General features: G+C 45.6%; 7 protein-coding genes across 7 annotated transcripts; 6 read left to right on the top strand and 1 right to left on the bottom strand.

Moving 5' to 3' along the window:
- Positions 1 to 522: 522 nt before the first annotated feature.
- LACBIDRAFT_333601 (uncharacterized protein) lies at positions 523 to 1,275 on the top strand (the record flags this gene model as incomplete). Its single annotated transcript, XM_001888272.1, has 2 exons — positions 523 to 1,088; positions 1,164 to 1,275. 2 exons carry the CDS (start codon positions 523 to 525, stop codon positions 1,273 to 1,275), a joined length of 678 nt encoding a protein of 225 aa, XP_001888307.1.
- Positions 1,276 to 1,531: 256 nt separating this feature from the next.
- Positions 1,532 to 1,871, top strand: LACBIDRAFT_312588 (uncharacterized protein; the record flags this gene model as incomplete). The annotated part of the gene is made up of 2 exons (XM_001888271.1): positions 1,532 to 1,693; positions 1,749 to 1,871. The coding sequence occupies 2 exons, from the start codon at positions 1,532 to 1,534 to the stop codon at positions 1,869 to 1,871; spliced, it is 285 nt and encodes a 94-aa protein (XP_001888306.1).
- A 190-nt stretch (positions 1,872 to 2,061) lies between these two features.
- On the top strand, positions 2,062 to 2,470 carry LACBIDRAFT_312587 (uncharacterized protein; the record flags this gene model as incomplete). The annotated part of the gene is made up of 1 exon (XM_001888270.1): positions 2,062 to 2,470. One exon carries the CDS (start codon positions 2,062 to 2,064, stop codon positions 2,227 to 2,229), a length of 168 nt encoding a protein of 55 aa, XP_001888305.1. The 3' UTR covers positions 2,230 to 2,470.
- Positions 2,471 to 9,318: 6,848 nt separating this feature from the next.
- On the top strand, positions 9,319 to 11,271 carry LACBIDRAFT_333599 (uncharacterized protein; the record flags this gene model as incomplete). The annotated part of the gene is made up of 7 exons (XM_001888269.1): positions 9,319 to 9,366; positions 9,524 to 9,658; positions 9,708 to 9,924; positions 9,981 to 10,107; positions 10,160 to 10,241; positions 10,350 to 11,062; positions 11,217 to 11,271. 7 exons carry the CDS (start codon positions 9,319 to 9,321, stop codon positions 11,269 to 11,271), a joined length of 1,377 nt encoding a protein of 458 aa, XP_001888304.1.
- Positions 11,272 to 12,707: 1,436 nt separating this feature from the next.
- On the top strand, positions 12,708 to 13,145 carry LACBIDRAFT_312583 (mitochondrial 54S ribosomal protein YmL39). Its single transcript, XM_001888268.1, has 4 exons — positions 12,708 to 12,779; positions 12,827 to 12,933; positions 12,981 to 13,054; positions 13,111 to 13,145. The coding sequence occupies exons 1-3, from the start codon at positions 12,757 to 12,759 to the stop codon at positions 13,025 to 13,027; spliced, it is 177 nt and encodes a 58-aa protein (XP_001888303.1). The 5' UTR covers positions 12,708 to 12,756; the 3' UTR covers positions 13,028 to 13,054; positions 13,111 to 13,145.
- A 3,912-nt stretch (positions 13,146 to 17,057) lies between these two features.
- Positions 17,058 to 19,457, bottom strand: LACBIDRAFT_254960 (uncharacterized protein; the record flags this gene model as incomplete). Its single annotated transcript, XM_001888229.1, has 14 exons — positions 17,058 to 17,085; positions 17,256 to 17,401; positions 17,459 to 17,533; positions 17,590 to 17,623; positions 17,692 to 17,822; positions 18,111 to 18,236; positions 18,295 to 18,507; positions 18,562 to 18,658; positions 18,724 to 18,789; positions 18,840 to 18,881; positions 18,945 to 19,061; positions 19,123 to 19,193; positions 19,252 to 19,350; positions 19,422 to 19,457. Coding segments are annotated over 14 exons (1,281 nt in total), but the record flags the coding sequence as incomplete, so codon positions are not given.
- A 1,572-nt stretch (positions 19,458 to 21,029) lies between these two features.
- Positions 21,030 to 23,211, top strand: LACBIDRAFT_333596 (uncharacterized protein; the record flags this gene model as incomplete). Its single annotated transcript, XM_001888267.1, has 10 exons — positions 21,030 to 21,164; positions 21,425 to 21,560; positions 21,611 to 21,719; positions 21,867 to 21,955; positions 21,993 to 22,076; positions 22,125 to 22,348; positions 22,404 to 22,526; positions 22,582 to 22,681; positions 22,780 to 22,817; positions 22,924 to 23,211. 10 exons carry the CDS (start codon positions 21,030 to 21,032, stop codon positions 23,209 to 23,211), a joined length of 1,326 nt encoding a protein of 441 aa, XP_001888302.1.
- Positions 23,212 to 23,434: the final 223 nt, after the last annotated feature.

Raw genomic sequence — 23,434 nt, 5'->3', positions numbered from 1 at the left:
CCTTTTCCCTGTCCCTACTCCCTTCCCCCTTCCTTTTCCCTGTCCCTACTCCCTTTTCCCTCCCCCATCCCTGCCCATCCCTTCCTTCCTCCACCCCCATTTATTTCTGCCCCCCTCCTCCCCCCCTTCTTTCAACTTAGAATACAGTAAAATAATCTTTGTGTAGCACTTCAATATATGAGAATTTGAATCTATATAACTGTTCTAAGAAGAAACTTGTGAGGTTATTATAGGACAAAATATAATAATAAATTGGCTGACTACATTAGACTTACAATAAATATGATAGGCATGAATTCCATTCAGATTCCGGTGGAATCCATTGGAATTCCATTCAGAATCCGGCAGAATCCACTGGAATTCCATTCAGAATCCGGCGGAATCCACTGGAATTTGAGATTCCTACCATTCCGGCAGACTCCGGATGGAATTCCGACATTCTATGGGAGTCCGCTGGAGTCCGCCGGAACTCATGGGGGAGGGTAAAGTACTGCCCACAGCGCCCTTCGCCTTTCCATCCAAATGTCCACCAGCAGACTGTGCCTGCTGAAACACCTCCATCCTTTCAACAAATGGTGGTGGTCACTCATATGTCTAAACCTTGAGATTCCAGTGGCCTTACGCCATACTGGTAATGCTCTAAAACTTCAGGAGCATTATACTTGCTACCTTGCTCTTCTTGAGGCTGAGAAGAAATTCAAGAAGATGCAGAAGGATGGGACTTGGCTGGCTGGACTTAGACTGCCTGTCAGTGGAGAGATTCTGAACCTCTTCATTGGAAAATCGACTTGGACCAAGACTTTTCCTCATATAGCAGAGTATCCAGAAATGGTAAAGTGGTTGAGTGATGAAGAGGACTGTATGGAGACAGAAGAGTTGTTTGGGGTGAAGTTGAAGGCATATCACTTTGCAGAGCTTCTTGCATGGGTGCAGAATGGAGGATCATTGGTTAAGCCGAAGAAAGGAGCAGCAAAGGATGCATCTGCAGCAACTTCTAGCACATCCAAGAAATTGTCTACATCAAAGAAGCCTGCTGGATCTGCTAAGAAGGTGGCCACTTCCAAGAGTGGAACTTCCAAGTGCAAATAGTAAGTATGCTAACCTTGACAGGTCTTATCTTTGTACTACCATCTGTGTATTTCTCATGACTTTCATTTGTACAGTAGTTTGAATCTTTTTGGTCTTTTGGGTGCACTGGTTCTTTGCTATTATCTGGATGGTCTTGCTGGCAACTTGAGCTTTTCAAATTTATGCACATGCATCTACTGGTTCTAGTATTAGTACAAAAACAAATCTACTGGTTGTATATATCCTAATGAACCCTTCTCAAGCACAAATTATGTCCTAGTTCTTTTATAAACTCCACAGAAGCTGAACAAGCAGGAAATGAGATTCACTTGTTTATATTTGCAGTTGCTATTCAACGGCTACACTTTCCTTTTCCTTTCCCCCTCATTTGAATAATCACCCATGGGAAGAAGGTCCCACAGCACCACTGGTATTACCCACTTCAACTGGCTTGTTATAAAAAATGGAAGGAGGTATTTTCCCTCCTCCACTGTATCCTCCCTGCCCTCTTCTCCTGTACAAAAGCAGAACTGCAGCCACCTGGAAAGAGACAATGAAACCGGAAATGAAGATTTTGGTATACATTGAATACACTCCTCCTCTTGACAATCCACCTCACAGAAATGTAAAATTTCACATTCAATATGTCCATATACTAAGAGCTAATTAACTTTGTTCAGTCATCCAATGATTATATGAGGGTCTGGAAACAGACAAAACACAATCTATACCTCCATGAGCTTTTGGAGAGGAAGGCTTCAATCTGCATTTGTGCCATTTGCAAAAAGGAGGCAACTTGGTGATGTCTGGATTGCTTTGCTGGCCCCGCGTATTGTACAGACTGCTGCTGGACATCCCACTGCTGAGACCCATTCCACTGGATTGAATGATGGACCAGCATCTTTTACGAACAGAGCTGGCTCTGGAAAGTAGGATTGGTTATCAACCTAGGTCACCAAGGTGAATGGTGCCCTCAATCAGCCAGAAACTTGGATGCTGATATTGACATTGAAGAAGACAGATGGTTTGATCTTGAAGACCTTCCTAGCACTTCGGCCAATCCAAAGCCACCAGATAGGGTTTACAATTAGTGTTCGCAAGTTCAGTTCAGTCCGGTTTTTTGCCCCGAAAACGCGCAACCGTGGACCGCAACCGGTCTAGGACCGACCCAAATATTGAGGGAACCGAACCGAACCACCTACGACCGGTCTATTTCGGTCTATGGAGCCGGTTCAGACCGATCCAGACCGGTTTTTTTGCGTATAATTTATTATACCAATATAAACCATTTGTATCTTGACTATTATTACTCTAAAAAATAAATGGGTTATATGAAATAGTAAAGCATGTAAATACCCGTCATTCTACCAATTTTGAAGAGATTTAATGAATATTTGACATAGCTATGACTGAAACCGAATTATATCTCATAGAGACTCGGGTAAAATATGGATTTGGTTATATCTTTCTCAATTCTTAACCGTTTTTGATGAAACAAAAACCCAATAAAAGGTAATAAACGTGGTTACAAGGGTATGTAACGCACGTGACCGTTTAACCGGTTGCAACCGATCAAAACCGGTCTTTGAACGGTTTTAATATATTTTCGAAATGAGGCAACCGGCAACCGGACCAACCCCAAATTGGGGCAACTGCAACCGAAAAAAAGACCGGACCATGGTCCGGTTCAGTTCGGTCCACCGGTTTTTTGCGGTCCTATGGACTGAACCTTTAAACACTATTTACAATGGTGGCCAGGTCATGACCATTGTCCATACTTTGGGTGTGCAACACCTGCCAGTCGTCTTCTGTGGATGTTCAGGGGCAGCAGCTGAGTACATACAGTTGTTTTGTGTTGGGTTGTACCCATCCACCTACAAGTCTTGCCAGACCATATTTACCTTTCAACTCCTCGATGACTACCTGCTGGAAAATCTCGAGTGCAAAACCTCGGCCACCCACTACTACTCCAAATTAAGAAGAATCACCAACTTTGCATTTCCGAATTCCATTCTGGTATGTTGTTCAAGTAAGGAGCTATAATCCCAGCTCAAATATTTGACTGGTATCATGAGTTGATCAGGGTTGGTAGACAATACCGTAATCTTACTGAACTGGCTACATTTGGATTTGGACACAAAGGTAAGGTCTCCAAGACTGGGGGAGATGGTCTTTTTTTGCCTGACCTGCTCACAGCCTGGAGTCAATCTACCTGATGACTGGAATGAAAATCCCCAAGATCCAGAGAATTGGAAGTATACCTGAGGATTTGTAGCTGAGGGCAATTTCACAGCAGCACACCAGAAACAGGCACGACCCGAGGACAATGTTTGGCTGAAAGATGGCCATGGTTTCATGACCCGAAGAGGTCCCTACTTGAGCCACCTTCAGGATGTGATTGAAGATAATGATGTCAGTTTTATCCTTCGAGGTCAAATAGATGGAGAGATATTGGAGACTTTGTGGGCTGTTCTCAATGAGGTCGGTCACACCACCCGGACAATGACTTTGGCCCATAGATTGGAGGTATTGGATGCTCACATGCTGGATAACAACTAGAAAAAAATGATCGATATGGGTATCTATGTTCAACTGCTTTTACATTGCTGTTAAGCTAATAAAAGTCAAGTGGGTAGCCTTTGCAAGAAGTGGAAGCGAGCGAAACTCAGGCTCTCTGAGAGCTTCCAGGCTCTTGAAGAATTAAGTGCCTTGGCAAGTATGGAACAGATTCAAGAATGGGAGCAACAGATCAAATTGGCAAATTTGAACTGGGCAAAGGACCTTTCCACCATGGACATCTCTTACGTCAAGGTCAAGGAAGGTAAGAACCAAGTTTTCCCTTACAAAGGCCAGCTGTAAAATCATTCAATCAGCCAAGACTGAAAAGGGCATTTGGCTAAAACTTATGACTAAAGAACAGGAAGGCAAGGTCAAGCCGGGATTAAGTGGATGGGTAAACAGCAGTATCAAAATTCAGGAAGCCCAGTGAGTAAAGTCAGATATTGCTAGATTCAAACATTGAACAATCAAGAGCCGAATTGGCCACCTTTGTTAAGGCTCAAGGCAGTCATCCAAGTGCTGATCAGAAGCTAGAGATATTGAAACATTGAGAAAAGCTGTCCAATGATATGGAGTGTAAGAATACACCTGTAAAATTGTGAATTTACGCATTTTCTCTAATAAAACCTACTATAAGTAAATACAATTGCTTTGATCACAAGGATCATTAGATACAGCCCAATCTAGTCAATTAACATCTTCATCCAAGACATGTGCGCATCTTAAGGCAGTAGGAATTGCGGTCGGCATGTGATCAGGCCACTTCAATATACTCGAAGCCTATTAAAAAGACTACACTACCATGAAATAGTTTGCTATAAAGGTGTTCTAGAGTAAACACACCTCAGCACAGGGTGTTGGAGCTTACACCAAACCAGGGTTTATTTCTAACATGGATTAAACAATGTAATTTGATGAGCAATGTGCAAGCATATAACCCGATGCGTTCCCGATGCAAGAAGCCAACTAGTCACGTGCTATGAAGCATGATCAAAGAAGTCATGTGGTGATACACATCACGCACATCAATGCATCGCGCATCATGGCATCATTGAACCAGGAGTGTTCAGCCTCGAAGAATATTCCAGAGCCTCCTCCCAAGAGATAAAATATGAATGATTTGCTGTGTGGTCCGAGACCCATACATAGTATCTAATAATGGAGAGAAAATCACTAAGCGGACTGTTTGCCTCGGCTGAACTGATCGTGAAAACTGTTTACAGCGATTCCTGCGTATGCATCAATACTAATGTGTCACGTTGCCACAATAGAGCAAACACTAGAAGTCAGCTCAGTTGTGCCACACACAACTGAGCCACTTCAAACCTTTACTAAGAACCAATATTAATTTGTCCGACCTCTCGGACGATGCACAGATGTGTAAATATAAATAGAAAACATAGAATAGTATAAAAAGAGGATGCGCGCAGGCTGAAACGAAAGGAATTATCCCCCGCATTGACCAGCTGTCGCACTCCCAGTAGCACCTGAGGTAGTGGATAAGTGTGTAATCAATTAAAGGACATTTTCTTCACAGACATAAGTAACGTGTGCCCAGAACCAGCATGTTAAGTGGGGATCAGTAAGCTTTTGTAATGTTGTCTTGTCAATTAGTAAGAGAGCTCTCTACTATTACCGAGGAATCCAAGTGAGCATGCTTGAAGAGTCTTTAAGACTAGTTTGGATTGAATCAGAGGCATAATAAAAGCTCAAGGGAGTTATAAAAGTCTACAAAGCACAATTTCCTTGTCATTTCTCTTTATACAGTTAGAACACAATCCCAGAACACTGAGGTAGTCCCAATAAAAGCCTTTTTCCCTCGAAGACTATTGAGTTTCGAATTCTATACTTGTGCTCACACATAAAAACAATACCATTTGTTCCAAAAGGCCTACTAGAATTAGACAAGTGATATAAAATATGCAAAATTGTTTCCCCGAACTTTTACCTAAGTTCTAACAAAAAAAGTGTGGTAATTCTATTTACCGTACGAACCCAAACTCGAAGCACCAAGCACATACCTGTGGTGATAAGTGTTTAAGGTGTTAGTGTGTGTGTGTGTGTGTGTTGTTTAGGTGTTCATGCATCTTGTTAGTGCATCAGATTGCACTTTCCACACTCCTGTGTGTCACGGTCTTCTCATCGTCCAGGCAGGTCTTGTGCTGATTCTCATCTTATCTCAGCACAAGGCTCTTCTAAGAATCACTGGCCCATGGGCAAAATGATAACTCCCGCCTTGAGAAAGCGTCTTATCCAAGAGCTCAGTATTAATGCTACCTTCACAAACTGTTCTGCACCAGGCCTTCGATTTGCTTGGGGTCGGTATCAGGAATGTACAGCCGCTATCGCCAAGGCTCGAGAAATGCTCAGTACTGGGAACTGGCCTGCAGACCTTCCTCCTTTCAGGGAGTTTATTGTTATAGAGTACTAAATGAATTTGGGGTGTTCGAGACCAGACAAAATCTATAATGGAGGATCTGAAGACTTGGGTGGAAAGAGGTGGAACATTGAAAGCACGGCGAACATCTAGTCCTGAAGAAGAACACACAGGGAAAGGAAAGAAGAAGGCTCAGAAGTCTCACAAGAAGTTGTTGAAGTAATAGCTTTTTTTCTCTTTTTTTTTTGTTGAAGTCACTAATCATTTTCTGATCTATTGTACTTGTAGCTTGGTTTCAGTTGTTCTGAACTTTTTTGACAAATTTATTTTTATGATAAATTTTGTAGAAAACATAAATCCAGAAGTTAAAAGTTTGAATGGTCAGAAATTTTCGAAGTTTTGTTTTGAAACTAGGACCCCAGATACTCCATGACACTGGCAGGAAATTTCTTGCCTATGTGATATGGCTAAAAGATTTTCGAGCAGTGTGACATGGTCAAAAGATTTTTCAGCAGTGTGAAGTGTGACATGACTAAAACATTTTTCAGCAGTGTCATATAGCTAAAACATTAACATTGTAATCAAAAAAGCGGACACTACAAAAATCTTTGTAATGACAAAGGCAAAGACTACAAATATTTGTTGTCCAAAAAGCGGACACTACAAACTTTTGTAATGAAAAAAGCGCACACTAGTAACTTTTGTAGTGAAAAAGCGGACAGTGCAAACCAAACTGATATTATGTAATGACTTTCCCAATTAGGAAATATGCGAACATTGTCATAAACAATGACAACACTAAGCTAGCCACTAACTCCAGTGGCCCAAAGAGCGTGGGAAACAGTTCTCAAGCGAAATGTGCACTGTGCCTGACATTAGGTGTGGCAGAAAAAAGTGTAACGCTTTTCCTAATTAGGAAATGGCCCAATTGGGAAATAATGCGGACATTGTCCTGAACAGTGACAACACCAAGTTAGCCACTACTATGTTTGTTCAGGAGTTTGAAACCCATCAGGAGTTTGAAACTGCACATTATCTTGCCTTCCGCTTACCTTAGGATCTTGTAAATTTCAGGGAAGATGTATTTATGCATGAGATTTACTATTCCAAAATTTCAGAGGGAGATTCGAAGATTTGTGCTCTGGAGGCATGACTTTGTGCTTTTCATTACACCAACCAAACAAAAGTATTGGAATGTTTTCTCAGATCCCTTTGGATCGGCTAGACTGTTTATTCTGAAACTTTCCAAGTACATTTAAATTGTATTTGAAAGTCTACCTACAAATTTCTAGAGGGGGAGATGAAGTGCTCTCGGGAGGAAGGGCAAAATACCAAATTTTGCTCGCAAAACAGCTCGAAAAACGTGACATTTGCGTGACATTCGCACATCATCCATCAGCCAAATTCCTTGTTACCTAGTGTGACACGAGTTTCAATCTCCTGATATATCTGAACCCTGAGCACCGGAACGCCTCCGACAGCGAACACAACACATTTATACCAAAAAAAAGTAGATATTCATATAGAAGAAAAAAAAGATTATTGGCTTGTTAAAAATTTAAAGAATTCAATGAAGTGGTGAGGCAGAAATCGCACAGCGGTGAAAAAGTTTCAAACACCTGAACAAACATAGTAACTCCAGTGGCCCAAAGAGCGTGGGAAATAGTTCCTGACCTAAATGCGCAGTGTGCCTGACATTAGATATGGCAGAAAAAAGTGTAACGCTTTTCCCAATTAGGAAATGGCCCAATTAGGAAATAGTGCGGACATCGTCATTAACAGTGACAACACTTAGCTAGCCACTAACTCCAGTGGTCCAAAGAGCGTGGGAAACAGTTCCCAACCCAACTGCACACTGTGCCTGACATTAGGTGTGGCAGAAAAAAGTGTAACGCTTTTCCCAATTAGGAAATGGCCCAATTAGGAAATCATCAAAGCGGACACTACAAAATTTTAGCATCACTTTGGTCAAAGCTATTGGTAAATATATGTAAACAAACTTCGAAATGAGGGTTTTCTGACTTCCTCTGCTTGAATAAAAATAGATTATGGTTCCTGATACCATGGTATGGTATGAGGGTGCATGGTATGGTGTGGTATGGTGTGGTATGGTGCATGGTATGGTATGAGGGTGCATGGTATGGTATGAGGGTGCATGGTATGGTATGAGGGTGCATGGTATGGTATGGGGGTGCAATACCATGGTATGGTATGAGAGGGTGCATGGTATGGTATGAGGGTGCATGGTATGGTATGAGGGTGCATGGTATGGCATGAGGGTGCAATACCATGGTATGGTATGGTATGGTATGAGAATGCAACATGGGATTACAACACCATTATGATATTTTGATAATGAAGACTCTTAGGACAACAAGACTTGATTCCATTTCCAATTAACAAGACTTTGGATTGGACAGATTCACTCAGCTTCAATAAATTGGACCAAATATTATGACAAAGAACCAAACACTCAGGACAACAATACCTGATTCCATCATATGTAGTTTTTAAGAAAATTGAGATTATATGGTGTTGTTGGCCATACTATATGTACATGCTATGTAAGTAGGTAGGACTGCCTGATTGGCCCTACTGGGCAAAATATATTTTGCCTATTATTGGGAGGATTCATATTAATGGCTTTTTAGAAATGAAAAAACCCTCAATTGAACCGATTTCCAAAGGTTGGAGTTGACTATCTAGCCTCCACTTGGAGTTGGAAATCTTAGAAAAAACCTGAAGAACCTTTCCACTTTTCTTTGCTTCTCAATGACCACTTCATCCCAATAGATGTGGTATTGTTTGATTTGGATGAATATTTGTTGAAATCAAAAGGACTGGGAAAGATATGTATCATTAAATGGCTTTGGATGCATGAGAAAGCTGGGATAAAGCCTATTTAAATTCATTTTCAATAGATGGTTTGGACTATCTAGCCTCAATTTGTAGCTCAATATCTCAAGAAAAACATGGAGAACCACCCCACAAAAATGGTACCCAATGAACCAGTATTGCAGCCTGCAGAATTTATTTATTTATTTTGGAAAAGGACCCCAGACACCCAGTGACAGCTTTGGTATGATGGTATCATACCATCTGGTATGGTATAACATGACATGGTATGGTATGGTACCTTGGTATTGGTATGAGTGGGATATGGTATGAGTTTTCCATTCCATGGTACCATGGTATTGGTATGGTGCTCACATACCACTCTGGAATGGGTACCATTGAGGTACCCTTAAATCCAAGAATTCATATACCTGAGAGGTACCCTAAAATGGGTGACTGAAGTGGTAACCGCATATAACATGACATGGTATGGTATGGTACCTTGGTATTGGTATGAGTGGGATATGGTATGAGTTTTCCATTCCATGGTACCATGGTATTGGTATGGTGCTCACATACCACTCTGGAATGGGCACCATTGAGGTACCCTTAAATCCAAGAATTCATATACCTGAGAGGTACCCTAAAATGGGTGACTGAAGTGTCAATCTTTGGTTCGCCAAGTTTCATTGGTCGATCCCCATCACACAATCACATCTTTACAAGCCACTTCCCATCTCTGCCGGCCCCGACAGTTTCGAAGTTCTTACAGATGAGCAAGTGCAGCTCAAAAAAGATGTCATAAAGCGGATGCAGACTGTAAGTGTTCGTTTTTCATGCCAATGTGTTATCTAACCCACTCCAATAGACGTTATACAACTGGTACGATTATCAAAGCAAGAAAGTCAAAAAGTTACAGATTTCAAAGAAGGCGAATGACGATCCCGTCAGCCTCTTGCTCAAAAGGTTGCTCGGCACCAATGATGGCCCTGGGAAGCGTGCAGCAGGGTGGCAACTGTGGGGGAAGGATAATTTTGACGCCCTGAAGTCCAAATTCAATGCGGAATTCAAGGCTAGTGGCAAGTGTGAAGGCCTTCGTGCCACAGCTTGTAATGAATTTCAAAAGGCCTCTTTCGCTAAGTTAGGCGAAGGGAACAAGGGGAGTGGAACTTGAAGGCTAGCGAAGTGCACGAAGCCGCCAAGAAGAGGGCGAAAGATCGCAAAGTGGAGTTTGAGACGGGCGTGATGAGCCCTGAAGATGCTCAGCAGTGCATTCTCAAGATCTTCAATCACTAATGTTTCTTATTGATTTTTCATCAGCTGTATCAATTCTCTGCCAAGTGTCCTTGGACCGCTTGTTGATGGACTTGGCAAGGCCATCAACATGCATGTGTCAGTCCTGGTTGGTGGTCCTGAACCCAGGCAGATGGGACAACTCAACATGATCAGGTAATGTCAAGTTTTTGCATTGACTCAGTGACTGCCGTTTACTCAACTTATGCATGATCAGTGTCCATCATGGCTTGAACCATTAGCCGACAAGGAGAAGTTCAAGAATGGGCCCGAGAAAGTGTTTCTTGAATTTTTGGAAACTTGTTATTGTCTCGGTGAAGTTACAACCCTCGCATCGTCATTTCACCTTCTCGAGTCATTGGCCCTCATTCAAATCAACTGGCAGTCGGCTCCTTGTGTCCAGGATATTTCCATCATACCGGATATCCTCCACCGCCTCCACGCTCCCCTCCGCTCGCTCATCCTTCATTCAACCTCTATCCGTCCTATAATGGCCTGGCTCATATCACATGACCCCCCACATCCTCTCACCTCTCTCGACATCGACTCAATTCGCATGGAAGATAGATTAATGATCGGCTCTTACTTCAAAGTTCTCGGATGCCGCTTACAAGACCTCAAAGTGGGCTTTGACAGGAACGTCTACTGCGACGCCATCCACAACGAAGCGCCCGACGAATGCCCCGGCCTATCAGGCCTCCTCTCTCTCCGCGTGCGCAGCTTTGAAATCACCAATTTTCTTGACGGAAGTGCTGGCTCGAGTTCAGCTACTGCGGCCCTACAAATGCTCAGGACTGTCAATCCCTCCTTGTTAGAGACCGTTGTTTTCGTAATTAAATCTCTGTCTAGGTCTGGAGAACTAGACGGACATGCTATTCATTGGAAAGGATTGGATATAGCGTTGAATGGGAGCGCGTATGAGGGATTGCGGTGTGTCCGCTTCGAGGTGAAGGGGTCAGTGAATAGGGATGGATTTACCGCGTTGATACGTGCAAGGCTACCGCTGTGTGACGCTCGACGCATTCTCTGCGTCCATTGAGGCGGGGCATTCTGAAGTAAGTAGATATCCCACACAAGCACCTAGATGTTCGCTTGATTACTTCCATCCTACTCTTGTACTCAAGACTCATGCAATCTAATTAGGCTATAGAAATGTTTTCGCTCTCCATTCGCCTTGCTAAATCTTCAAAACCTCCAATTCAAATGCTTACAAAGGTTCCATTATAACTGTCTTTCTTCCCTCCACACGTGTAATTAACCATTGGAATTGGCACGACCATTACTATTGGTGGTTGCGATGTGTATATGGATTAGGATATGCGGATTTCACTTTTTGTGTCATTCACTCGCTCCTGCTCTTTCAAAAAGAATTCACGCATGTTTAGTTAGTATATAAAATACTGCTTGCATAGGTTTGATGGGATTCATGAACTTGAAGCGCACAATATGTCACATTGACTGACATCCCTCAGTGACCTCACGTCGGCAACGTTCCGAGGTTACAACACAACTTCCAAAAATTCTCAAAGTTTTTGAGGGCATGTAAAACTGCGTTTATTAGACTATCGAAAATTTTCTAGGCTGCACGATATGATGTTGAAGTTTAAAATCGACGAAAAGGACAATTATGCGCGTATCCTGCCAGTAAGGTATAGTATGTAGATCTTCACTGCGGCCCTTCGATTACTCGCTCATTGCTTTGGAGATCGGATCTGCAGGGCTACCCTCCCTGGAAGCCATACATATATACATAGACGTCATGGCGTCATTGGTCAGACGCCGCTCTAAGTTGACCCTTCAATTCATTAAGACGGCGACATGCAATTTTAAACTGGCTTGAGAACAATCTTCCGTTTCCGTATTGGGTTTCGATTCACAAATCTCCCCGTGCTAGTTACGTTGAACTATTTGTAAGGGGGTCGCGTTCGGGCTTGACGGGCGGCACCGCATGATAGCTACTCAGAGTTCGACATGAGCCATGGCTAAATTTGAGCGAATGTGAATCTCTAAGCATTGGGCCTCGTTAAAATTCCTTCGCCAAACCAAAAGTCATAATTAATCGGCGGGCTCACCTAAAAAGATTTGTCCGAGGTAAGCGCACCTCTCATTTATTGGCTTGGGAATGTCATCAACTGGATGGGGCTCTACAATTGGCCTGGACCTAGCAGGACACTCAATCTCTAAGATAATCATGGGGAAGGCGCCTGAAGGCGCTCGTCATTTATGGGGGGCGAGATCTCCCACAGAGCGCAGCGGCGGCGTTAAATATCGGGTATGGGGATCTCAACATCTCTCAAGAGACGTGGAGAGATGTCTGCTGTTCAGTAATTTGTGTGAGAAAATTTGGAGAAATTAAGTTGCTCAACACGGATGGCCTCAACGCTACTGTTTTGATTTTCGGCCGGCCATCCACAAGTGCGCCGCAAAGTAGTGGGTATCCTCCATTCTGCTAGAAGCTAGCAAGATGTTGGCAAGATGGCGAATTCAACGTGATAACGCGCAAGGGCATAAAGGCAAGTTGGAACTTGGTTGAAACAAAGTTGGAAGGGCCGGCTTCACAAACTTGTTTACGTTTGTTGTCGAAAACCTTTCAAGTTCATTTTCCGGGTTTTCGACGAGCCACGATGGCGGCCAAAAACAAAGCCAGGTGAGACGGTAGTTCCTCAGAAACGGGTGTACATTGACGTCGCACAGAACGCTAATCGTTCGTATGATTTCAACGGCGCAAACTGGCTTTTTCTACACCACCCAACGTCTTCGACAAGGTCCCAGGTTATCCGCTGTGAAGTACGACCCGAAAGGTATGGTCTCTTCGTCTCTGGTGATATCAATCTAAATGTATTTTCAGTTAAGCAGCGCGTCTTGTTCGTGGAGAGTAAGAAGACAAAAAAGTAGATGCTGATAGGCGGGTAGTAAGTATAGGTGAGTCCATGTTGCGCCCTACTCTTGTCTGCTTCCTCATAGCCCCGCTCTTTCAGTAGCTACTTTAGTGGTGTTTATAACATTTCCTTGTCCACAAGTCGCGTGACTATTGCCAACCTTCTGAGGACGACAAGTTGCTGAAGACGGTTTTTGGCAGAATTCTACCTGCAAATCTGCCTGGCTCAGTCGACGACCATCATGACGGACGGATGATTATGGAATAGAATGGATGTGACGAGGAATCATGCAGGTGAGCACGCGATGGACTACGTCGGAGTTTGGCTTTGGTAGCTTACAGCTCGTCGTGGCGACAGATATCCTCCCTTCTCGACAGTTCGCGCAGCATGTGCCTCTGTTGTTGTCCCAAGTGCCCGTGGTTTGTCTGATCTCGGTTTCCTTTTGGAACCCAACTACATGACCAAGACTTTCGAAACACGCTTATGCTTGGAATTCAATTTCTAAATTATTTCCAACTGTGTGCGAGAGGTGGGAGTTGTGAACGGTTGGAACAAAAATTCCCATATAAGATCTAACTTGACTTCTATGAGCTTAGATGCTCGGAGTCGTCATCCCTTGAAGAGAGCCCAAACTATTCTCGCTCTTCATTGAGGCCAAACGCCCAGAGCGAGTATGATGGACTCAGTCATTCCGGTGCTTTCGCCCTCGCCAAGGGTGATGTATGAAAATGATGGAGAGCAGGGTGAGTGGCGGCGGTACAAGGTCGCCGACTCAAGGTGGGTGATGTTTCCTGTCTCAAGCGGCGGTGCTGGTGCTGTTTTTTTGTGTGTCGCCTTGTCCCGTTACCCATGACCATGAATTTTTAAGCCCCCTCGTCTTGTTCTCAACGGATTTGTTCAAGGTTGTTCACCGTTCACATAGCAGCCTATAGCAGGTTGGCGGGGTAGTCGGCAACTTACCGACTTCCCGCACGTTCCGCATCCAACCAGGGACGTTCCAAATACCTAGTTACGGTAAATTACATGAAAACATTGCCTGAAAAGTGCTAAATGGTGGCGTCACAGGTTGTCACCCTGCGCAATCATATCAGTGAAGTTCGATGGGTAGACAGTTCAATTTTGATTCGATCCCTCCTTCCCAGCACGTAGCCCAGCTATCTTTTCAACTATGGCTCATGAACATCCCCCATCCCTCTGGCGCTGGATGAAGAAAAGCGCGAAGACAATTACTGGCAATAATGGTCGGCGAGTAAAACCTGCGATGGTGAGCGTGCTCTCCTTTCGAGCCACCTTTGACTCACTGGTGCCTCACCGCATCGATAGCACCAGGAGCGTAGCCTGCCTATGGAGCTCTCAGGACACATAATTCAGTACTTGCAAGACGATATGGCAACAATGATTCGCTGTGGCCTCGTATGCCGAACGTGGCTCACAATTAGTCGGCCACATGTATTTCAAGAGATATGTCTTGACAGCCGCAACGCGGACGAGTTCGCTTCTCTCATTATGCACTCCATGTCCACTATTCCACCATCTGTCCAAAAGTTGGAATTGGTACCCTCCCCACCCCCAGATCCTCGATGGCTTCGTCGGCTCGTGCCATTCCTTGGCTTCCTCGCAGATGTGTCTTTCCTCCAAGTCGAAAATGTCGATTGGTCAGCTCTCCACTCTAACTCCAGAAAGAATTTCGTCTCGACCTTCAATACTCTCACCGAACTATATCTCGGAAACATGACATTTGTGGAACTCTCGGAGGTTGTAACATTAATTTCCTCTTTTCCTCTCCTTGAATCCCTTGCCTTGAGTCAAGTCTCCTGGACGAGTTCTCAGTCTGCTGGTGCAAGACATAGGTTACCGCCGTCATTAAAGAAACTGAAACTCCTTTCTACACAAATTCATCCAATCCTTTCCTGGATACTGTCCCATGACCAACCACATCGTATCAAAACTCTGGGACTGACTTCTATTAGGGATGCAGATTCTAAAGCTCTCCGACAATACATGGCGATCCTTGGGCCCCGTCTGGAGGCCATCACGATGGGATTTCAGGAGCCTATAACCTATTCATATATGCCCATTGAACCTGAACCTGAGGTAGAATCGACGTCATCTCCATCATCGCGTACCACCACAAATCCTAAATGTGTCGTTCTCTCTCTTCTCACCGGCCTACGCACTGTGACCCTATCAAACTTCATCAACCATGCAGACTTGGTGACTTCCAGCTCCTCATCCTGGGCCCCATACATAATCGAGTCTCTTAATTCTCTTCACATGGAGAGAGTTATCCTGGAAATTTCCCTTTCCGACATGGGCGAACTGGACGCCCATTCCACTGATTGGGAACGTTTAGACTATGCTCTAGATCGCCCCGTCTACGCCAACCTGCAAGGCGTCCACGTTCAGGTGCAGGGGTCCGTGGATAGGAAGGAGATATCCAGGTTCATTCAAACCAAACTCCCGATTTGCCATGGGCAGGGCTTACTCTACATCGGTTGAGACGAGCCACCGTTACTTCGGAACTGCGTCATCGTGAGTGACTCCGTCCTATGGCCGCCGACATGGAGGTGTTATGAGGACTGTCCGACAGTGTACTCTGGGTCGCCGATTTGTATCTCCGCGTAATTGCCACATTTGAGCGCCCCAGGGTGCTTGCAGAGTATGTACTTTTAGTTTCGTTTACTTACAGAAATGGCGACGCGATCTCTTACCTGATTGGAGACTAATTCGGCAAAATTTTGGTCTATGACACTAGGTATTACTTAGAACAGACAAAATAGCACTAAAGTGTAGCGGAACACTCAAGCTTGATAAAAACATTTATGATCCTTCACGCGGTTCGGGTTCAATTCCTCGCAGTGCTACTAATGAGGCTCACTAGTCGTCAAATTTTGAGCCGTTCCTAAGCGTTGCTACTACTAGTAACGAATACTGTAGGAGGACAACATCAACACTCCAAGGTGCTTGATACATCTAGATTACTTGTGCGAGCCTAATTACCTGAAAATTCATCCAAAAACAACGAGAAAGAATAACAGTCTTCGCGCGATTTCAGGTTACATTGATTGATATCCAGTCAAGCGGTCTGCACAGAAAAGGGCATGCATGAACGGTTCACAAACATTAATACAACCCAGCCAGCCAGGCAAAAATTGTAAGGATATAATATACATATGCATATCATCCAGCAGCATGCGCAACTTCAATGTCCTTCCTCAAGCTCGTGTATCGCTGTCCTCCCAAGGTTAGAGCGCATAACCAGCAACGACCTCCTCCTCCCCATGTCCATCATCACTTGCCGCACCCTTCCTCCTCCCCACCTCCGCCACTTCAACCCCAACGCCATTAACACTGCCCAGAGGTGGGACCATCCTTCCAGCAACAGGGGGAGTAACACTTCGCATCGTCCGGCTCTGCTCCCTGCTCAACGCCCCTCCCAACCCCACACCTACCCCCTCCTGTTGCGGTTGGTGTGAAGACAAAGGAGGCGCAGACGAACTCTCCCCCCTCGAAGAAGTCGCCCCAGCCGAAGATATAGAAAATCTAGGCGCCCTCGTAGAGAGAAACGAACCAATCCCGGCACTCCATGCTGCCACGTTCGCTTTGAGCGGTGTTGCCGTACTCGGTGTCGGTGGAGCTGTCCTCGTTTCTGCCGTTCCTTGCCCTTGCCCTTGTCCCTCCCCAGCACCCGCACCCAAAGTCAACCCAGCAAACGAAAACGGACGCATAAAGCTCGCCTGAGTCGCCGTCTTCCCATCATCCACCAAATCCGACTTGGACACTTCAACGGGCGTACTATACCCAGACACACCATCGCTGTTCACAGACGAGGAGCCTACAGACGACGTTCCCGAGCTCGTGACAGAAGAAGCACCCGAAGACGAAGACCTCTGAGCCCACCTCCCTTTGACCCCCTCGACAGCTTTGAAGAAATTGTTAGAGCCCACGGTCAACGTCCGCGCCACAACTTCTCTTGCAGGCGCGAGCTGCTGGTCAAGTTTGAGGTCTTGAATGCCCTCTTTTAGTTGGAGTCCAATGTCGGCTACTACGGATGGTTTTTCGTTGCATGGATGTCTGTGTAAAGAGACGGTTAGATTATGATTTGAGGGATGGAGGGGGAGGAGAGAATGAAGGTGGGAGGGAGGATGGATGAAAGGAGAAAAGAGGATGAAGAAAGAAAGGGAGGGAGGGAAGGGAGAAGGGGGGGTGCAAAGAATAGAGAAAAGAACAGAAAAACAAGTCACCTAGGCTCAACAATATCAAACAAAAGCGAATCCGTCGTCCGCTCCCAAACATCATACGCATTCGTAGTCTTAAACTCGGATATCCAAAGCGGGTTAAAATCATCCATCGAATTTGGGTCTCCCCCTGTAATCCATCCAATCAGCATCTCCACGAAAAAAGAAAACGGAAGAAAGGACGTACCAGATCCACCAGTGATCAACACCCCACCTCCCTCGCCCTTGGCCACAAAATCACGGTATTTCACGGTAGCAAGCGCAGCAGCGATGTATTCCTCGAACTATCATTCATTCATCAGTCCCCCACTAATATTTGAGAGAGAGAAAAAGGAAAAACCTTCGTCCGGAGATAATCATCACTGCCTTTGAACCTGCCCAAACGCATCAGTTACATCGAAAGAAGAAGAAAAAGACAACCCACTGTATAGTAGGCAACCACCTCGCACCCTCCTCACTCCACCCCTCATTCACATCCGTCACAATATCATCCATCCACTTCCTATCAGCCGCCGTCAGCCCTGCCGACCTTTCCAGCTTTGGATCTCGGAATTCGAAGACGCCTGTTTCTGTCTGTGGTGCCGGTTGGGTGAGTAACGTTGTGGCGGGATAAGGATACGGAGAAGAGAGGAAGCAAGAAAGAAAGGAAAGAAGGAGGGCATGGACGAAAAAGACGAAGGGCGGAAAGAAGAGAAGGAAAAGGCGATAGGGAGGGTGGAAGGTGGAAGGAAACAGAAGGAAGAAAATAGACAAGGAGGAGAGAGAAAGAAGGAAGGAAGGAAGGAAGGAAGGAAGGAAGGAAGGAGGGAAAGTGGAAAGCTGAGAAGGATAAAGGTGTAAGGAAGATGGAAAGGGACATACATTAACCAACAAATCAATCTCCTTCTGATGCGTCACAATAGAATTCGTACACCCACACAGCCAGCTGGGGGTTTGCTTGATCATATCAAGCTGTTGCAACGGGAGATAAGGCTGGAAGAACGCGTCCTATCCACCAACATCATCATCATTAAAACCCACATTTTATTCATGAAAAACAACGCACCTTCCCAAAAATATCTAAAGGAAGCCCCATAAACGCCATCATACTCTTCCGATCCGACGTCCGTAACGACGATGGTTTGGACAGCGTAGGCGCACGAGAGGCGAGTGGGGGCGAGCCAGAGTCGTCTAGTGTTTGGAGCAGCCCCGGGAGGAGCGAGACGAGGGAGTATTGGTAGGTGCATAGCCGCTCTACGGGGTATCCGTAAAACATAATCTGTGTACGGATGATTAGATGGTAAAAAAAGGAGAGATGGGAGGGGGTACAAACCCTTTTTTGCAGCATGAGTGCTTTTACTAGGACGAGGGTTCGTTGGCGGAACGTATGCACCAGCTCGCGGAGACTCGTTCCTACACGTGGAATGTTACTGAACGATTTTAAACACACATGATTCAAGAACGCTTACCCATGTACAACCCACTCTCCGTCAACTGTCCCCGAAGAGACACCTCCAAAGAAGATCCAAAATCATCAAGAATACTCGCGTCTGTGAAATCTCTACATCGATGTTCATCCCAACGTCTGAACGGATCAACGTCATCTCTCACCTCTGTTCGAAAAGCGCGGTAGTCACTACTCGGAGTTTTTCCCTACATCCCCACACATTATCAGCTCACATAGTACCACAAACTGATAGCTGGGAGATAACCAACCGTATGGGTCCAAAAACAGGTTTCGAAGCTAGAACAACTACAGCTTTTTGTACTGTCGACCGCGTAACGTCCGGGCCTTTGACAAGAAGACTGCTAGCAGCTATTTGCTGGTTACATCTGTGTGATAACGGCGTGTCATTCCCGTCCTGGGACTCTGGAGGTGAATTTGGGCTCTTACGAGATTCCGAATATAGTTGTGGGGCTTGGACCGGGCTGGACGAGGTGGAAGTAGGAGTAGTCCTCCGTGCTCTATCATCAATTGTTCTTCAGATTGGTATGAAGGCGAGAAAGGTAAAAGTGTACACACCATATGAGCCCCATCGGGCAAAGCAAGGAACGGCAAGATCTTCGCCACCTCTTCATCATCGAAAATCTCCCCTCGCGAGTACTCAATCCGTGGGCCGACCTAAACAAATCCGCTCCCTGGGTTAAATACAATACAAAGATAGAACGCACAAAGGAAATGGGGGGAAATACCAGATGATTGAAATCCACCAACGCGATTCCCAGAACCAATTTCCCAGGGAGTGGCGTGACTAGCAGGGATTCCGGCCTTGTCTTCCTCGAAGAGCCTGAGGCGAAGGAGGATATGGAGATGCTATCGTCTCGGTGGGGTGGCGGGTAGGTCGGGAGCACCGACGCGTCAGGTTTGTAGTAAGAGGAAGGTTCGTCGTATATAGACGGGGCAGCTGAAGTGTCGGGTGTCTCACGAGGCGCGAATGGGTCTAGCTCGTCGGTGTACGCTGCACGGGAGTAAGAACCCGAGCTGGCGCTGGTTGCGAAGGACTGACGCGGGTTGCTGCTTGCGAAGGACTGGCGGGGGTCGCTTGCGCTGGCGAAGGACTGTCGTGGGTCGCTGACGCTGGCGAAGGACTGTCGCGGATCGGAGGTAGAGTTGCGAGGAGATGCAGGAGGAGATGAGAGGGAGATGGAGCGCTGGGAAGCGGTGTCGGCATCGCTGTCTGGGGCGTCGCGGACGACGAAGTTGTGCGAGGAGAGGGTTGGGGACGGCGGCGGGAGGAGCGACGAGTGGGGCATGGTGACCCCACGGTTGCAATGTAGAGATTTAGATGGTGGTCGAAGTGATCCTCTGATTGTTTGTTTCAGTCGTCATAGCGAAACAGAACGGAAGTGGATTCCCTCCGACAATGCAATGAACGGAAAACAACTCACCGTATGTATCAACTTCGCCACCCTACCAGTCCTCTCATTCCTCTTTTTCAACACCTTAAGAATAGCTTTCGCACTAGGCAATGCATCCGCAAAGTTCAACGATCAGCTTATCAACTTGTAACAAGTTCAAGGCCGAAGCTGGCAAGGGGGGAGCACAATTTTAATTTAATATATCATGTTGATTTTTTTGATAAGGCCAATATGGCCGGACTAACCAACCAGGTGTGGGAACAACCTTCCATATAGAGGTAAATCTATAAATAGGTAATGTGTTTTGGGATGTCGGCAGCCGTCTTATCCTTCGTTTGCAGCCCCTTCCTCTACTTTTCTTCATGCTCTTACATGGGTCACAAACCCAGTCATTGATACCAAGACCCACTGGCAGTCCAACCCATGAAAAGTCGTACTGCATAGTCAGTGGTCACGCTGAAATGACACAAAAAGAAAATGACCTACCCACAATGTCTCACAGCCTTTTTGCCCACAGATAATTACTCTGCTTTTGTCCTCTGCCTCAACTGCATCACTCTCACCTCAATTACAATGTGGACAGAAAACAGTTTTATCATCTCAAATATTGTCCTCAATCTATATCATATACCAGGCTTCTTAGATCACAAGTGTGAAAAGCATAGGAAGTACTGCACTTGGTAAGTGGGGACAGCTTGCAGAACACCTCAGAGAGCGCAGTGAGCTCATCCAACCCATAGATTACCCGAAATTGGTACTTTAAATAAAAAAATTTAACAGCCTGCCGGCTGGACTAACCAACCGACCCCATATGGCAGATTCAAATCCTGCTCCCCCCTTGGAAGCTGGTGGTGAAACGAGCTCTTGAGTCTTTATATGCTAAATTACATGGTGCGTATGACGGCCAGAGATAAACCACTAAAGTCAGGAACCACCAAAAAAATGACGCGTCAAGGCAACGTCAAGGTCCCCAACGGGCAGGGTCTGAGCGCCTGTAGGCAGCACTGGCATGCCTCATACTTGGTGTTGAGGTCGAGATTAAGGTCACCATCAGCTATAGGATTTGACAAGAAGTTGGTCGGTTTTACGACGTTGTTACGACGGTCTGAACAGGGAGATACTATTAAGGTCACCATTGGCCATGCATCATGGTCTTCAATCTTGAACTATTGCTAGTCTTTTTCAAAGGTATCCGTCATACTGATGCACAATCGCCATGGTCTTCTTTCAATGTGTCGATGCCTAGAACACCGCAGCGTATATAGTGCGGAACGTTGGGGATATTTTACGTTGGCTTCAAGTGGACATTCAACTGTGAAACCCTCATTCAGCAATAGCATGAGGAATTCATTCTCCAACCTATCCTTTCTCTCCTGGTTGGTTTCTTGGGTTTCACCGGGCGGTCAAACATCCGATGCTTCAGAGCTTGCACGTTAATCGATGCTGCCTTACCTGGAAAGGTGTTCTACCCCGGTAAGTGTCCTATCTTTCCCAATTATCATTGTTCACAACTTCTTTCCTAGGAACGAAAACATACGCGGAGGACATCGCTCACTTCCAAGCTTCCGCCGAGCAAAACTCGACTTCCGCCGTCAACCCGTCCTCTGTTGAAGATCTCTCGGCAGTCGTTGAGTTGTTCTACCTACTTTTATATTGAAGCTGATACTTAGATTGCCAGATCAAAATAATTGGACGCGACGACATCCGTGCACCTTTCGCCGTCAGTTCGGGTCCATTCTCAACCGGAATGATTGCTTTTAATACTGACAACCTGTGTAGGTCAGAAGCGGCGGACATGCCACCAATCAGGGATTTAGCTCGACGACGGGCCGCCGGGCGTTCAGATATCAATGGCAAGCTTCACCTCAGTTGTTTACAATGAAGCCTCTGGAACGGTGTCTTTAGGAGCCGGTTGCAAATGGCATGAGATTTACGCTAGCTTAGAGCCATACAACGTAACAGTCGCAGGCGGCCGCGTGCCCGGCGTTGGTAGGAATTTTCATATCTGTATTCATCAGTAGTTCTGATTTTTTTCAGGTGTTGGTCTTATTCTCGGAGGCGGGTACAGCTGGATCGCGGACCAATACGGCCTAGGAATCGACAATGTTGTTTCCTTTGACCTAGTCCTGCCAAATGGGACGTTCGTTACCGTCAGTGACGCTAACCACCCAGAGATTCTCTTCGGCCTGAAAGGAGGACTGAATAATTTTGGAATCATCAGCAGAGTGACGATGTATGCTCGTCCCTTGGGTGCAGTCTGGGTTTGTTGGTTTATTATGCCTAACGGCTTCTTTCGGCTAATATTGGTTACCTTAGGGTGGAATGATTACTTACGCTCCCTCTGACGAGATCTCACAAGCTTTGGCGGATTTCAGTTTGTATAACACCGATCGTAAAGCTCAAATTGTTGCGGACTATGTTCAGACAGGCGTTGATCAGGTTAGTCTGACATTTATAAACATCCCACGAATGCGTCCTGACCGAGTCCTTCAAGGCGGCGTGGCTGATAGTCATGTTCTACGACGGAGGATTCCAACCGGCCGTTTATCAACCATTCCTAGATATTCCAGCGCTCGCAAGTAACGTCGGCGTTCGTACGTTCCCCGACCTTTTGGCAACTATTGATATCACCTCCACGTACGTATTCACCAAGTTGAATAATACTTACTTCCTTCATAATAACATAAAACAGAAAATCCGGGGTTTTTTGAATATGATACCGATTGCAAAGTACACCCTCCCCATCATCGACGAAATTCAAAGACAAATCAATCTCACCTATCTACAAGCCCACACGGACAACCGCTCCATCATCGCACTCATACTTGGCGTCCAGCCATTCATTGGCGCTTTTGATTTCGAAACGCCCTCTGCCTACCCGCACTCCCAAAACCGCCACGTTACGCCTGCCAACCCTCTTATCACTTTTGCTAACTTGGCAGACGCGGAGTACTTTCACGATTTATTGTGGAAGATGTCAAACACCATTCAGGCCTCTGCTGTCTCTCAAGGACAGAGCCGATGGGACGATATCCATCATCCGAATCTTGCTCTTGATGATCCGCCGAAGGAGTTGTTGTTTGGATCTAATATTACTCGGCTGAAGCAGATTAAACACAGTTGATCCCAAGGATATTATGGGACTAACTGGTGGATTTAAATTCTAACGTCGCAGCCCTAATAATGGTCTTTATTGCATGGAAAAAAATCGGGAGTACATTACATATATTTTACACTTTTCAGATACCTTGAACTTGCTTCGCATAGGAAATAAATGGCGACAGGTCAACGAGATGGGAGCCTCCCCAGATTATACTCTTTAACCTCAACAGTAGACCTTGGTTGAA

This window comes from Laccaria bicolor, genomic scaffold (assembly GCF_000143565.1).
Source record: "Laccaria bicolor S238N-H82 LACBIscaffold_53 genomic scaffold, whole genome shotgun sequence".
Classification (NCBI taxonomy): Eukaryota; Fungi; Basidiomycota; class Agaricomycetes; order Agaricales; family Hydnangiaceae; genus Laccaria; species Laccaria bicolor.
This window is presented reverse-complemented; position numbering and strand designations above follow the sequence as displayed.

Excerpts from the sequence above, each read along its gene's own strand:
- LACBIDRAFT_312583 (XM_001888268.1), top strand. The coding sequence starts at position 12,757 with ATGGCGGCCAAAAACAAAGCCAG. Across the intron at positions 12,780-12,826 it reads GCGGCCAAAAACAAAGCCAG|AACGCTAATCGTTCGTATGA; the intron begins GTGAGACGGTAG and ends GACGTCGCACAG. Across the intron at positions 12,934-12,980 it reads TGTGAAGTACGACCCGAAAG|TTAAGCAGCGCGTCTTGTTC; the intron begins GTATGGTCTCTT and ends ATGTATTTTCAG.